The sequence below is a fragment of the Anarhichas minor genome, unplaced genomic scaffold (assembly GCF_050575085.1).
Source record: "Anarhichas minor isolate MPS153535 unplaced genomic scaffold, ASM5057508v1 ptg000007l, whole genome shotgun sequence".
Taxonomy (NCBI): Eukaryota; Metazoa; Chordata; class Actinopteri; order Perciformes; family Anarhichadidae; genus Anarhichas; species Anarhichas minor.
Window position 1 is genome coordinate 14,466,916 of NW_027466453.1, and position 15,918 is coordinate 14,482,833.

The window sequence follows — 15,918 nt, forward strand, 5'->3', positions numbered from 1 at the left end:
CCCCCCCCCCAGTGCTCATCTCGTATTCTCAGTTCCTGTTTGCTCGCGCAGCATGTTGAGTAGAGACCAGACGCCTGCATAATGTCAGATGTTAAATCAAGATTTTCACTCAGGCCTTGGACGGGGTTGTGCGCTTTCTGACAGTGGTGGCGATGTGAGCTGGTTTGACTTCCTGTGTGAGCGCTGTTCTATGGATGTGCTGTTAAAATGACAAGAAGCTGACACTGCGGCAGCAGATATGTATTAAAGATGAGGGTTTGTTTTTGCACTGAGCAAAGCCTCTTATTACTAAACACTTCTGCATTACCAAAGTTGTTTACCCCTTAAGAACTCGGCCCTGTCACACCGATAGCAATGTGGCTCCTCGCTGGCCGCCGCTCTAAACCGTCACACCGGGCTGTGAAAGTTTGTGAAAATATGAATGGAGCTTTGCAAAAGAACATTTTCCGATTCCTGTAAAGTAAATGACACGGCTTCATTTCTTCTTCCATTTCGCTTGTGCTTCTGGGAGGAAGCAGGACCTTTTCCAAACACACTCCCACCACATGGGTGAGATGGACAATATATTCTTCTGCCTGCTGTGGCGATTGAACCCAGGCCTCGTTATTTCTGCCGACGTCCGTCTCACACTTTCTCTCAAGTCTTCCCGGAATCGGCGCAAAGGACAATCGCAGTTCGGAAGTTGGCGAAGTAAACAGCAAATGTCCGTCGCAGGCTCGCAGGATGAGTAACGCCCACTCATCCCCTTGATGTGGTGGGACACTAATATACAGCATTCCTCACTCTTGCCTTGTGTTTGAGAAGGAGAGCCAATGAGTCGTAGCGGCGATTGGAAGGAAGAGTTTTTAAAAAAGAAGAAGAAGAAAAAGTCGTGGACAGGTTGTCCTCATATCCAAAATACTCTGGCTTCACCCACAATGGAGCCCGCTACGCATTATTTAGGCTATATGACCCATCTGCTGTGTACACGGGGCTTCTATTCGTCAACATTCCCACTTTTAAATGATTTTTTTCTTTTGCCGTTTGTGCTTTGAATGTTACACGTTGCGAATGAAAGAATCCGAATTAAGCCGCTGGATTGGAGACCTGTTGTGCGGTTGGCATCCCACCGCCTCAGGGGATTAAATCTCCATTCCCAGCCTCGTGGACCCGCGTGTTCTCCTAAAAGAATAAAAGTATTTGTAAAACTGTGTTTTCTTTAAAAAAAAATACCAGAGTATGAAAGGAAGCTTTCATTTGGCTGTCTGTCCAGGATGATGAAATGTCTTCTTGCCGGTTAAACATATTTGCCGACAGCCACTTCTGTGCTGCTCTGTCAGCTGATCAATGCCCCCCCCCCCCCCCCCCCCCAGAGGACGAGGGATCCATCACTGGTACTCTCTCTAACACGCCCCAGTCCTGGTGTAGAGGCCGTTCTTTATTCGCCTCCCCACCGCACACATTGTGATGAAATCCTCCACCCATGGAGTGTTATGAATATATTTAAAATGGGCATCCTTGAAACTATCTCAGGACTTATTTCATATTCTCTGTAAACTTAAGCAATTTTGGAGAATGTAAAGCTTCGTTGTATTACACGATAAAAACATATTTTGCTATTTTTCCCACAATACTCCGTTTTGTGTTTCGATTGCTGAATAATATATAACAAACTAGGACAGGCATTATGAATTGATTTGAAGCCTTGCTTTTGTTTTTTTGTTGTTGCAAACAACAGAATTGTTTGTTCAATGCAAATATCCATCATTCATATTTTTCCCACCAGCTCCTCCTCAGAACTAGGTATTATTTTCCAGGCTAATTATTTATCTTTCTGAAGGAACGTGCGCTGCCATCTGGACTTCAAACGGCATTGGAGAGAGCGCCAGCCTTGTGAGGTTCTTTCTTCTGGGCCACGATGGACTAAATAATGATGCTGTCAATGTTTCAAAGCGTCTCAATCCCAAGTACGTGATTAAGACGTGTCGAATGAGGAGGGTGATGACAGACTGAGTTAAGCCGAGCTAAGAGGAAGTCGGATGAAGCAAACCAGGCAGACGGCTAGAACCGGTGTGCCCGTCGATTGTCCCAGCGCTTGTGTTTTGCCATTTACCGAATGATCGGTCCCCCGAGATCCGGTATCGTCAAGCGGATCCCGTCTTGTCGCTCAATGACGTCCAGTAGCGGATCTCTCACTGAGCTGTGTTTGTCACTGGCTTTGTGACTCTTTGAATTATTTCATCATCATCATCTTCCCATGCGCAGTGCATGTTGGAACCTAGCTGTTTTTTTTATATTCAGAACGATTGATCATGGGCGAAGTCATCAGTGACTCACGATGCTCTGTGAAGAGTGTGACAGCGTGTTCTCTCTCGAACCATGAAGACATTTAGTGTGTGCAACACTCTTACCTATGTTTTTATATTTATATTTATTTATTCTTTACTGTCATGACAGCGTTTATTGTGATTGTTTAACAGAAACAGTGTCGGAATGAGGGCCAGATGAATGCAACAGTTGAGGAAATGTTTTGTGAACAGATAATGAAGAAATAAATGTGTTAAAGCAATACTTTATGGGGAATATGCTTATTTGCGTTGCAGTTGGATGAGAAGACACCACTCTGATCTCACTGCACCTGTGCATTAACTGTGGAGCTAGATGCAGGAGGTGATTAGCTTAGCTTAGCTTAGCATAAAGACTGGAAAGCAGGGAGACACGGCTATCCTGGCTTTCTCCAAAAGCTCCGAAATATGCCGACCAGCGCCTCTGAAGCTCACTAGATAACTGGTTGAATATTGTTTGTTTAATCCACGCACAAACTGAGCTCCACAGTTACTGCACAGACCTGGGAGTGGTATCATCCAACTATCAGTAAAAGGTAAATGATAGTATTAAAAACTTCTCAAAGTGGAAAGAAAGTCGAGACATAAATAAGGTTTATAGCTCAGGTCAACAAAGTCTAAGCTAAAAGTTGTCCCACCTGTCATGCTAATGCAAACTTTATTTTCTCTTAGCAGTCATTTGAGGAATAGCACATGTGCAACTACTGTAATAAGATGAATGGCTGTGCTCCATTTAGGTGCGCCTGTGAGCCAACGTGCACAATACCCGGGCCTGGAACTGACATGCCAAGATGGAATACAGCTATTATAAATGTCATTAGTTGCGCCGGTGTTTGCCAAGTCATAATATCTGCTGTGAGAAAGCCTGTTCATAGTTATAGCAAGTTCATGAAATGCCTCTTTTTTTTAAGATGGGAAAACATATCACTTTCCTCTTATGTTATTACATTAACGTCTGACGGTCGTCCACAAGGTAGAATAATTAGTACATTAAGAGTAATGTTAAAGATTGAACCCTTTTTCCCTCTTTAGTATCTGTTTGATCAGAAAGGACTCTGGAGCGGTAAAGGAGGTCCTTCTTTTATAAAAACACTCTTCACCAAATCATGATTGCTATTCTTCCTACAATGGAAGATTGCATATTGTCGAATAGCGATAAGAGTGGCAGCTTTGTTGTAGTTCCAACACCTCCAGTTGTATTAGCAGCGCACCCTTAGGTGCTGCCTAAACAACTTCCATATTACGGTTCTGCAGGGAAAGTAGCACATGGCTTAAATGTCTGTGCAACAAGTCACATTATAAGCGCCGTGGAGCTATTTCTGATGTTTTTAACTTCTGTTTCTCAAGCGATAAAGATCTACAGTGGAGGATGAAGTCTCATGGCGTCTCTTCTACATTTGACTTTGTGTCCATTTTCCTCTTGATTGAAACATAGAAAGTCCGTTATCTAGCGTTCTGTTGTTCTCCCCAGTCCTTTGAACTGGCACCATTTGACCCGTCACATTTCATGTGACGCTCCTATTGTCGCAGAGAGCCGCTTCGTCACAAAGCTCGTCAACCCCCGCGCGCTGACACGTGTTCCTGTTGGATGTGGCTGTGCTCACGTTCTTACAAAGGAGACTCGCTCTTTTGGCCTCTGAAGTGTCATTGCCAGTGCCTCTCTTCTGAGATTATACTCTAACTTGTTAAAAGAGTTTTGGAAGGCAGATCACCCACATTTGTTAAAGAGAGAATTATACATTAAAGATTCTCCAGGGCTCAGATCCTATTGCTGCTTGCCCTTGAAGGCACAAGCGGAGCAGGGAGACGCTGAGAGACAGAGGATTGCATGTGTTTGTTTTGCTTTTGCCTCATATTCTCTCTGAATGTGCTGCATGCCACTGTACGTGTGTGTGTGTGGCAGCTCGACCATGTGTGGCTGTTTATAGTGTGTGCAGGAGTGGATCTGGCTGTGTCATACTCTCTCCAACATTGGCACACACGGAGCCACAGCATCTGCCTGTTTCTGTGACACTCCTTTGAAGTCTCTTTGATTCTCCCCAGTGCCCGCTAAAAAAGACTTCTGGCACTTCCTGTCTGATTGCCTTAATGTGGCGTTGTCCTTGGATGCCCAGGCTTTTTGAGGGGGGGGGGGGGGGGGGCAGGGGGCAGAGCACAGGTTGTGAAACCCAAGTAAGAAATAAACCAAGTAAACCAAGGAGAGTAATGAGGATGTGCAATAGCTTGGGGAATATGTGCAATATAGGTAGGGAAGGGTGTAACACGGCAACTGCGATGCATCTTGCAGCCACCTGCACTTCACTCCGATGCCGTCTTGATTATTGCGTGTTGTACATTTTAGAGAATGATCATATTATACTGAGACATGTTAAATGTGTGGTCATGTATTACGAAGTGGCTGTTTGAGGACAGTGGACATGTGATATCCCGTTATGAAATAGATGGCCCCATGTCCTCATACTGAAGCCGGACATTTCAAATAATGTGAAATTTACATTAAGGAAGAACTTCTTTCACTTTTGAGGTTGCAAACGGTCTTAATAATAGCAGCTAAGTGATGCAGTTTTGTCAAAACAACAAGCTTATCTTCTTCCTTTTGGACATTTTCCAAAGTTTTGAGATGTAAGTTCATCGCATGTGTCAGAGACCGGTTCTTATTTCTGGTGTTTCTGAGGCTCTGGGGTTGGGCTTATTAGCATTCATACTGTGTAATGTTGCCGCTCACTGGCAGCACGATTAAAACCGCTCATCGGGGGTAAAAGTCGAGGCTGAGAAGTTCAAAAAAGAGAGGTCAAGAGAAGGGGTCACGCCCTCGCAGCAGCCCCTACACAAACACACAGAGGGAAACAGAGGAGATGTAAGCATGGTTGCAAAACTTCACAGGAACTCCCTCACACGTGGATATCTTTGTTTCTTTATTTTCACCCCACAGGACACAGATTATACTTGTGTTTCTCTTGATCCCTCACATACTTGTCAGAGAGCGTCCCAGCCAGTGATCCAGCCAGAAATGCATGAGGAAAGAATATGGGTGGATGTTCTAATAAATTGTCTTCTTTGGTACATTAAATAAACATATTTCGACATCAATCCATCTGGAGGGATAAACAAAAATAGATCTTAAGTACGGTTCACTTCAGCCAAAAAGACCACGGTAGCCTACATCTTACAATACATCGAAGTGTAAAACAAACCAATTAAGACGGTACCTCTTCTCTCAACGGGAATATGAAATCTAAACCGAAGAGCATCTCAGAGCCTCATGATATCTGTAGGACATTGGTTCACATCACTTACCTAAATTCGTACTCTATCCGTCTCTTTCCAGACGATTTCCGATTTGGAAGCCCAGCTGTCCGGTCACCGCGATGACCTCCGAGGAGCCCACGCGCAGCACAAGCAACAGTTGGCTGAGATGGCGTTACTCCGGGAGGAGGAGAAACGAGTGGCGTTCCTGGACAGAGAGGCGTCCGTGGACCGGCTGCGCTCTGACATGGAGCGCATCCGTGGCGACCTTGAGGAAAGCCACCAGCAGGAGAAGGCCGCTGCTCAAGAGAAGGTGGGTGGAGGGAAGAAGGGAAGAAGGGAGAAGAGCCAGTTTCCAATAGGATGCTGTCTGCATAAATCACGTTACGTCACTCTCTGGTGCCTGTGTGGATGAATGCCTATTTGAACAAAGGTTACATGAAAAATGACACCTTCATTTGTTCGCTTGCAGAAAAGAGAATGTCTAAAATGGCCAATAAATACTGAATTAAGGAAGAAAGGGCAGAGGTGGAGAGGTTCTATTAACTCTAGAGGCGGGGTTCTAGATGGTGTTTTGTTATATTGTTTTAGTAAATCAAGATTATTTTTTTCCTTTGGAACTCCCACTGTCTCTCTGTATGTCTCCTTCTCACTCAGATGTTTGTCAGAGGACATGTGAACAATATTGTCTTTATCAAGCTGTTCTTTTTCACCAGTGTGGACAGTGAGAACAGAACGTGTCTGTGTGAGTAGGGCTGAGAGTGGTCGTATGGAGCTTTTATCCTATTTAAGGCTTTTTACGACCCCTCTCATTCACCCTTTCTCCCACGCCGACGACAACAAGCCACCTTGCAAGGTGAGTTCCTTGTCTTGACAGACGTGTGGACAGAAGGAGCCGGGGAATCGAACTGCCGCTACCCGCTCTGCCTGCTGAGCCACCGCCGCCTCCGGGGGAAAGGAAGGCTTGCTCGGGTTCACCGCTGTAGCGAAGGTTCTTAATGTTTGCACATCAAAGCTGGGGTTCAACCTGTGCGCGTGTCCTCTCAGCTGCACCCACAGACTCATTGAGAACACCACCTTGAAACCAGCATATTACTATTACCGTGCATCCTGGATCCTTGAACAGAAGGTTGCTTTGCTATCTTAGTGAACCAGGAAGTACTTCAATGAAGAACTTCTGAGCTTTCCTCTCTTTCTTGCTCTCAATCTGTCTCATATTCGCTCCTCCTCGCCACGACAGAAACTGGACCCACGGCTGGGAAATCACCCGTAATCTTGTGCTGGTCTAGCAGGAAGCTGACCTAAGGTGGTTGATCAGAACCTAATCCCTCAGCAGGTCTCATCAAAGAGAGCATTTTTCATTAGACACCATCCCGCGCCAGCTGCGCAGCATTAGCCCCGGAATGCAGGGACCTCCAAAGCACCCAGTCGGCCATTTTGGCTCCATATGGCACACAGAACCAGGGGTACTGAAGGGAGAGAGATCCGAGGGAAAGAGTGTTCTTATTACAGGCTAATCCTCATTTGAAGAAATCACGCTATTCCCTATCTGTCCCGTTTTTTTATTTTTTTATTTTTGGATATGTGAAGTCTGTTTTGCAGCTAAAAGTTATTTATCTTTTTGGCTCCCTGTAAGTCATCTCTCTCTCTTCCCTTTTTTTTTGTGCGCAGGGGAAAAAATGACCCACAGTTGTCGGGGAATCTGGAGTGGATTCAAAGCAGTGATGCTGAATGTTGAACTCAGACTGATAACACTATAAGCAATGTGCTGGTTTCACTTTTTATGAAAGAGATTAATGATTTCTCCGTGCTTTTTTGTCAGCTGAAAGTGCACGCTTCTAAAAAAAAAAAAAAAAAATCAACAAAGGTTGAACGTCTCGCTTTCCCCCTTTTTTCTACTTTCTAATCTGTCTCCAAGTTTGACTTTCGGAGTGGGCAGGGAAAAGTTTCGTAGCGCCCGTTTTTTTTCACGTTGGATTGAAGTCAGCCAGCTCTCAGATCCATATTGACTCGTTCGCCCTTTTTCTGTAAGCTGAAAATTTCTCATTCTTTTGATGCAGACAGAAATGCTGTCCTCTGCAGTCCACCATCCTCTTGGAAGCCGAGCCTGGGCCGGCCAGCTTTTCCTCCCTTTTATTTATTTCTTTTTCAACACATCTCCTAGATCCTGGAAAAAAGGGCCGGAGAAATCCATTAAATCCATGAATGGATTCCCATCAAAGACGCGTGCGTTTAAGGGAGAGACAGAGAGGGAGAGAGGGACACAGGGGGATGGGATGTGTTTTGGGAGTAGACAGTCGAAGCTGTTGGAATGAAATAATGAGAAACAGAATATCAGAGGAGATCAGACGTTCAGATAGTTCCATACATTTGAGCTGCACCAAAAAAGGAAAGGAGCGGAGAAGGAAAAGTGATGGAGGTAGGCTGAGTAGAAGGTGTGTGTGTGTGTGGGGGTTTAGTCTGGTTAATATTGAAGTCTATCTTTGTGTCTGTCTGTGTGTGTGTGTGTGTGTGTGTGTGTGTGTGTGTGTGTGTGTGACCTCCCAATCTCCGTTCTCCACTGAGGGGCCTGTGAAGCTGCCTGTGTGCCTGATAAAGACGCTTCATCTCTGGGCTACAGTGGGCACGGATCCTGCCTCTCACCTACACACCACCTCCTTATCTAACCTTCTTTTTTCTTCTTCCTCCACCCGTCCATCTCTCCCTGTCTTCCCCCACGTCCTCCCCCCTGTGCCTTCAAGTTGTGGCACAGAACATCAGGACTTTTTAGTTTTTAGTTACCAGAAATCATCGCTGAGCTTTGAGGCAGTGAGGGAATACTGTTTCGTAGCACACGTACATTTGTGCACACACACACACACACACACACACACACACTCTCCTCTGTAAGATGCCTGGCATACAAAACACAGGTCATATTTGCAATCAGTGCTCGATAGGCAGTACTCGTATGAGCTTACAGTTTGGTTAAAGGAGAAACGGTCTTTGTGTCGGCCCTCTTCACCTCACAGCTGTATCGTACTCCCTCCCTGCTTGTCAATACTAGAGATCTGAGATACCGTGAGACAAAAGTTCAAGAGGCCTCAGGTTTGATAGCAGATGAATAACGTCTGGAACTGTTCATATTTTCTCTCAGTCTGGAGAGCTTTTTCAACTGCTTGTGGAGATTAGATGTGCAAATTTTGGCTGATATGTTTGTGTGGACCGGGGTGTATGATTGTGTGTGTGTGTAGGTGTGTGTGTGTTTGCGTGTGTGAGTGTGTGTAAAATGCATCCCTACTTTCACTTCAGATCAAAGGGACGGGGCATTTCATCAAACGCTAACATAGTGTGACAAAACCACCTGGAGGCAAACATCAGCCAATGAGAAAGCACCTTTTTTTGGCAGGCAGTAGCCAATTCCGAGCTGCCTGTGTCACAGCACCAGCGTCCCTCTGGCCATGTCCCATGTGACACGAAAGTGCTCGCTCTTTCCCTCACACGCACACACTAACAGGTGGAGGATTAGAAAGCTGAGGTAGGAAGGCCTCTTGTTTTGCAATTACTCTCTTTTTTTTTCTCATTCACTTTGCTTCAAGGAGGCAGTGTATAGACATCCAAAAACTTGAGAGGTTCTTCCTCGAAAAGTTGTCTTACTCACTGTAGTAGTCGGTACAAGTCCCCTAGCTGGTGCCGGAGCTTTCTGTTGTGTATCTTTCAGAGTACTCGGCTTGTTCGACAGCCAGTGATTCTGTAGGCGCCGATGCTCTTTTCGTATCATTTGGCTGCAGAAATTAACAACAAAATCGAATACACTCGGTTAATGTGCTTTGTATTACTTCAAAGCTACTAGTTAGCAGAGGATAGCAGAGGCGGTTCGGTACCTAAGCACGGGCACAGACTGCAGCCCTCATTTAAGTTCTTTGGCAAAGGAAAAAAATCATCTGTTTATAACTGTTGTTTGTTGTTCTGTGCACAAAGCTGACTAGGCTATCTTTTCATGTGGCCGGAGATCCATCTGCTTTCACACGATTGGACCGAACCGTCTCTAAATGTGGTTTGACTGATTGGATCTTAATGTGTCTTCAACGTTGCATTCACGTCCATATTTAGAGCTGTGCATTCGCGAACAGACCACCCAAGATGTTATTTAGTGCAAAACATGCACTCTCCGGATTTTCCCAAATGTTCACCGAGCACAGTGCCAGTCTCGGTCGCTCTGTGCCTCTTGTTTCTGTGGATCTAGTTTGTGTGGATCTCTGCTCTTAAGTAGTATCTGCAAAGTATCTCTTGAAACTGTATGTCCTCCTAAAATGACAGAGAAGTCTTAACATTAACCTCAAAATGTAAAAGTTAAACCAGGGATTTAATACATTGTTTTAGTACACCATCATAAACCATCCATATGACTCCATTCTTGTAGCTTCGGTCCTTTGTGCTCTCTGCCCTGGTGAGCGTACCGTTCTCTCTCTCAGCCAGAAGATGGTGGTACGAGGTTGTTGTCATTGTTGTCGTCGTAGACGCATCTTGCCTCTCTCTCTCCCTTGCCCACCGCCGCTGCTGACTTATTAGGTTGGTTCTCTGCCATTTTGGAGAGACACCAAATCACATTATTCCGTCGGTCACGGATTAGGACGAGGAGAAGAAAGACGTAGACTGAGGGATGATCAAAGAGGGTCTGCATTCACCTCACACTAACGGACTAAACGGGAGACAAAGAGACGGGGGAGGCAGAGCGAGGGATTTGATTTTACGGGAGAAAGATGTAAAGTTTAGGATGTTTCGCGCAGTGCATTCAGATTATTGGCTCTATGTGTCTGCGGTTGGTATATGTTTACATCATAGCTGCTCCACAAACACACATTAAAGCATTGGTGTATGAACATAAGTTGTTTGTTTGTGTGCGTGTGCGCAGGCCTATCAGAGCTCCTCGTTTCCTCAGTGCACCATCGGGCCCGGCGGCGGAGAGAGAGCGAGAGAGAGAGTGAGAGAGAGAGAGATTGAGTGAGTCACCCAGCAGATGAAAGAGTCAAAGTAAAGGCTTTGCCGTCCCAAAAAAACATCACACAGTTCCCTTGCTCACTTTTTGAAGTCCTCCAAGAGGAGGGAGGGAAGCGACACACTTTCTCAATCGCATTAAAACATGGCGTCAGGCGGCTCCCATCTTGTTGCACGCTATAGATTACACTTTGGTTTGAAGTGGAGTTTTAAGTGGGACACCATGATATTGGGGGCTCTGTTTTTTTGGGTTAAGTTCCCTAATTCAACTCGGATTCATCCCACATCTGAAACATCAGGCAGACTTATTCATCAAAGTAGGGATGGAGGAAATAAATAGACAGGAAGTGAGCTCTACCTGTGCAGAAAGACGGAGTTTTATCACAGTTCCATCTCCTCTTCACAGTCATTTTACGTTACCTTTGTCTGTAATCTGTACACAGAAAGCATGAATGAAAGACTTTTTCTGTGGTTTTAAAGAAACGAAGAGGAACGATCTGTGATTCTACAGGCGACTCTTCGCAGCCTCAAACTAACTTCTCTTCCTGACCTTCTCCTGTGGGTTAGATGTTAAGCCCACTCGCGCTGATGGTAATGGATGTAATTGGTGTTCCGATACCGAGAACTGGCTGAGTGAGTTATCGCTGAACATTCGGTATGTTGCGTGTCTGACGTATGTTTATCTGTGAACGCCTTGCTCGTGTGTGATGCATTTTTTCTGTACTGTGTGTGTGTGTGTGTGTGTGTGTGTGTGTGTGTGTGTGTGTGTGTGTGTGTCTGTGTGATGCGGCACATGACAGTGAGGCAGCGGGGATTAAGAGAATCACTACTGACAGGCGGTGATGGCAAACTGTGAAATGTAAATAAAGTCTCTTGTCATTACAGCACCAGCTCTCTGTGTCTCACACACAGATACACAGGCAACAGCACAGCAAGACAGCAATGATTACAGACAAACGAGCAAATAACATCTCCCAGCTCTCCCTCGCTGGCAGATTGAACTCAAATTGTTATGAGAGACACGCAGAGTGAACAGAGGATCGTTTTTGAATGCTTACAAATACTGCTGCCACTTAAAATGAAAGATTCTTTTTGAAATCACGTTACACAAATCACTTCCCGAGTGTGCAAAATACGACGAGTTGTCTGCAGACTGAATCCACCAACAAGCATTGAAAGAGCATGTTTTGTGACTCGCCGTCTCTTTAACAACACCCCTGTCCTTTACATTACCACCTGTTAATCGGTCGTCACGTTGTGTCCTTTCTATGTGTGCGGGGTGACGTCAGCCTTGTGTTGCGTCAGTTTTATATAGTGTGAGATGATTGGAAACATATCGGAGGAAAAAATGCCATATGGAGGCGATATCCTGGCCGGGACTATAGAATGCACCGAACAGATTCTGAAAGTCCTGGAAAACAGACACGCTGACTTTAACATACACAGAAGTTATCATGTGTTGGCCAGGCAGAAACCTCCAGGTCTGAAAAGTGAAGCCAATGCAGAAGTGCCTGAACGTTTATAATAGCCAGCAAGGGGCGACTGCTCTGGTTGCAAAAATGAGTCCGATTGTATAGAAGTCTATGAGAAAATGACCCGGCTTCTCACTTCATTTACTACCTCAGTAAACATTGTGAACATCAGTTTATGGGCTCAATCACTAGTTTCAGGTCTTCTTCAATGCAGCATGATGTTCCTTTAGTGATGGTCCCATTTCGAGTAAAATAGACCATAAAGCGGGATATGCTTAAGGGCGGGGCTACCTTGTGATTGACAGTTCGCTACCACGGCGTTGTCCAGTCTGGGCGTTGTTCGTGTTTTCCCTCTTACAACTTTAACCCTGTTAAATACAGTGTCTTCATTTTTTGAAAGATAATTGTAACATTTTGGTTCGGTTGTACTTCTCTCTCTCGTGTCACTTCTGGTTGCAAAATAGCAAGATGGCGACGGCCAAAATGACGAACTCGAGGCTTCAAAACGGCGTTCCACAAACCAATGGGTGACGTCACGGTGACTACGTCCACTTCTTATGTACAGTCTGTGGTGTTGGCACGATTACTCTTATTGAGAAACGTTTACTTTAGTTTCTTCCTCCTTTAGCAACAGTACAATGGTCCATTAGAGACAATGGGACTCACTGCACACCTTGAGCAAATTTCACTTCCAAACAGCCACAGATCAAATGCTGGATGTGTGTTTGGCCTTCACGTGTCGTTTGTCCATTGTCTGTGTTTGAATAAGTGTAGCTTGTGTCTATACCTTTAAGTGTGTGTGTGTGTGTGTGAGAGAGAGAGAGAGAGAGAGAGAGAGAGAGAGAAAGTTGTCACCCGTATTCTGTCTCTCCCATCAGTCCTTTCTTCAGTGTGCATGTGTCAGTATGTGTGTGTGTGTGTTGCCTGGTTCCCACTGCAGATTATTAATTAAGATCTGGTAAGCGGTGCATGCCTTGCCTTCAGATCCACTTCCACTCTCTTTAACGCACACACAAGTACCCTTACACGCGCACAAACACACACACACACACACTTCAAAGCAGCCGCACTCCACACAGCTAGGATTAAGAGGCGATTGAAGAGCCTGATACAGCCTCAAAGTGCCTTCAGCACAAAAATGCCTTTGGCAGGGCACAGGTAGTCTCTTTGAAAGTGCTTACACACACACACACACACACATATGGCTTTTCATTTAGCTCTGATTTTCCCTTAGTATTTGTCACAGTCCGATTTTGAACGTGTGTTTAGATGATTTAGCTGTATAATGTATGATGTATAATGCTTCCTGCTAAATCCCCGAGTGACTAGGTAAAAAGAATAGGCTAGTAGCAAGCTCTTTATGTTTTTATGAAACATCTGAGCATGTCAATATGGCCATATGTTCCCATGAATACTCTAACACGTGTCGTATACAGTACAGGGAGTCACACACGCACCTCATTACATCACAGTCAATTACAAAGATGATGCTGATGTATGACTTTGATGTCAACACTTTCTCTACTGAGACGCGTTTAAAGTCTCGTCCTTTCTCATCGTCTTTAAAGAAATCGTATTTCTTTGGTGTTTGTGTCGATGTTTTTCAAGCAAATGTTGGCTGCTTGAGAGTTGTGGTGAAAATAAATCTAATACTAACTACCACAGTGGCTCTTCAACTAAGCTGTAGTCAAGGTGGAGCTGCATTAAAGGGAGACAACGAATGTGTCAGCCGTAAAACAGAAGAAACAAACGTGGACGGACTCCATTTGCGCCCCTCTTTCCTTTTCTACACCCTTCTTTGTCTCCCCCCGTCTCTCATCAGCTGCTGACGGGCCCCCCGAGGGACGAGCAAACTGCCACTCACAGAGTCCTGGCGCAGGAAGACAGGCCCGGTATCCTTGGTGACGCCTCTGTGTTTCCGTGGTGACAGGTGTGTCCGCTCAGAGCTGTTTGTCAGGAAGTGTTTGGACGGGGCGCAGAGTCCAAACGCAGCTCAGGTGTTGATGGCAGCGAGGGGTGCGTTCAACAAAACGTGTTTGTTAGAGCGCTGTCCGTCTGTCAGTGGCTGTCAGGACGAGAGAGTCAAGCGGTGTGTGTGTGTGTGTGCGTGTGTCTATGTATGAATCAGGATTACTGCTTTTTTAAATTTTCTAAATGAATTTCTGCGTGGCTGGTGTTTTTGTATTTCTATGTTTGTTGAACAGGAAGTTGTCAAGAATTCAATTCAATGGCAAGAATCAATGGCAAAATGCTTACTGGGGTATAGAGAGCGGGTTTTCAGAGTTTAAGTCGATCCACGACTTTTCCGCCTTTCAAATACTGACCTACGACATCCCCCATTAACTCGGGCCTTGGTCGCTCTACTGTGCCTGTATAGAGCTTGTCACCGCGCGAACAGGCAGCCATTGACATCCCCATCGAATTCCGTCACTTCACACCTAATTACCTCGCTCCGCTGTTCAGCCTCTCACTGAAACTCTGGCATCACAACACAGCCAGCTGAACGGAGGCAGATCTCGTATTAGACACTCGCAGTCTTTGCTTCCAGCTGGCGAGCTTCCCACAGAGAAACCGCCGATAAACAAAGAGACGAGCGCCGCTCAATCAACTCCTAACAGCAGTCTTCATTCACTGCTATTCTGTCTCCGCCGTGTTGTTTCCCAGCCTCTCCCGATCATCTCTTCTTCTTCTTCTTCTTTTTTTTTCTCCCCAGCTAATTGGCAGCAACGTTTTAATTCCCCCGCCTGCCCCCCTTCTTGTTAAGTGATGAATTGTTGGCAGGGGATCAAAGGGGAGTGGTTGCCCGCTGTGCACCGTGCCCGTCACTACCTGCTGGCACACATGAGCGTTGGGACTGGCCCGGTGCCAAAGGGAGCCACAGGCCTTCGCCGCGAGCACACACTGCCAAGAGGCAGAGGTCAACATGAGTGCGTGTGTGTGTGTCTGAGAGAGAGAGAGAGAGTACGTCCTAACAGAAGATTCAATTTCACAACTCTCTCTCTCTCTCTCTCTCTCTCTCTCTCTCTCTCTCTCTCTCTCTCTCTCTCTCTCTTTGTGTGTCTCTATCGGTCTGTCTGCATATCTCCTTCTCACACTCCCTCTCTCCCTTCTTGTTGCAGACCAGCAGCAGGTTGAAGCAGATTGAGAAAGAGTACAGTCAGAAGCTCGCCAAGTCTGCCCAGGTAATCAGTTTTCTCTTCTACCCCTCTTTCATTTTATATTCCTCTTTTTTTTTTCCACTGAACTGCTTGAAAGATTGGACAAATGCACTGATGGGAGAGGTGAGGAAGCACATACGTAAACACACACACACACACACACACACACACACACACACACAAGCGCTATTGAACACACGGCAAGCCACCCTGTGCCCTTTACCCTTCAGCAGATATGCACAAGTGCACACACGTCCCATATCCGGCGTGAGGTTTGTGCCGAGCTCAGATGAATACATCGACACATAAAACACAGGAGATAGTGTTGCATGAAGAATATCCAAAGCTCTGCTGTGTGTCTCTACTGCTCCTGTTCTGTCTTTCATGTGTCCAGACGTGTTAGAGGTGAAAAAGCTCTCCTTTGCAGCTCCCAACTGAATTTTATGAAGCCAGGACAAGTTGTCTGGTCTCATACCTGATGTGTTGGATGCTTCGATGGTACAGATGTTGCACTAATCAATACGTTTGTGTAACAGCGAATCGAGTACCTACATGTGATGTGATAGGGATCACTAGAGAGCTAGAAGAAGTGTAAATATTTGACTTACCACTGTCAGTCTGTTCATTGTTACATTTGTCTCCCGTCTGTTCACTTGCACCAGTATCCTCTTCCCCTCCATCCTCTCTCCCGGGCCTCTGATACCTCTTTACTCCGTCTCTTCCTGGTGTCATGGCACCGTC

General features: G+C 45.6%; 1 protein-coding gene across 1 annotated transcript in view; it reads left to right on the plus strand.

Moving 5' to 3' along the window:
* Nucleotides 1–15,918, plus strand: part of cep112 (centrosomal protein 112) — an 83,875-nt gene that overhangs the window by 44,652 nt on the left and 23,305 nt on the right. Inside the window, exons 21-22 of the mRNA XM_076086021.1 lie at nucleotides 5,653–5,883; nucleotides 15,139–15,201. Of these exons, the coding sequence (XP_075942136.1) occupies nucleotides 5,653–5,883; nucleotides 15,139–15,201 (294 nt within the window). The remainder of the gene's footprint in view (nucleotides 1–5,652; nucleotides 5,884–15,138; nucleotides 15,202–15,918) is intronic.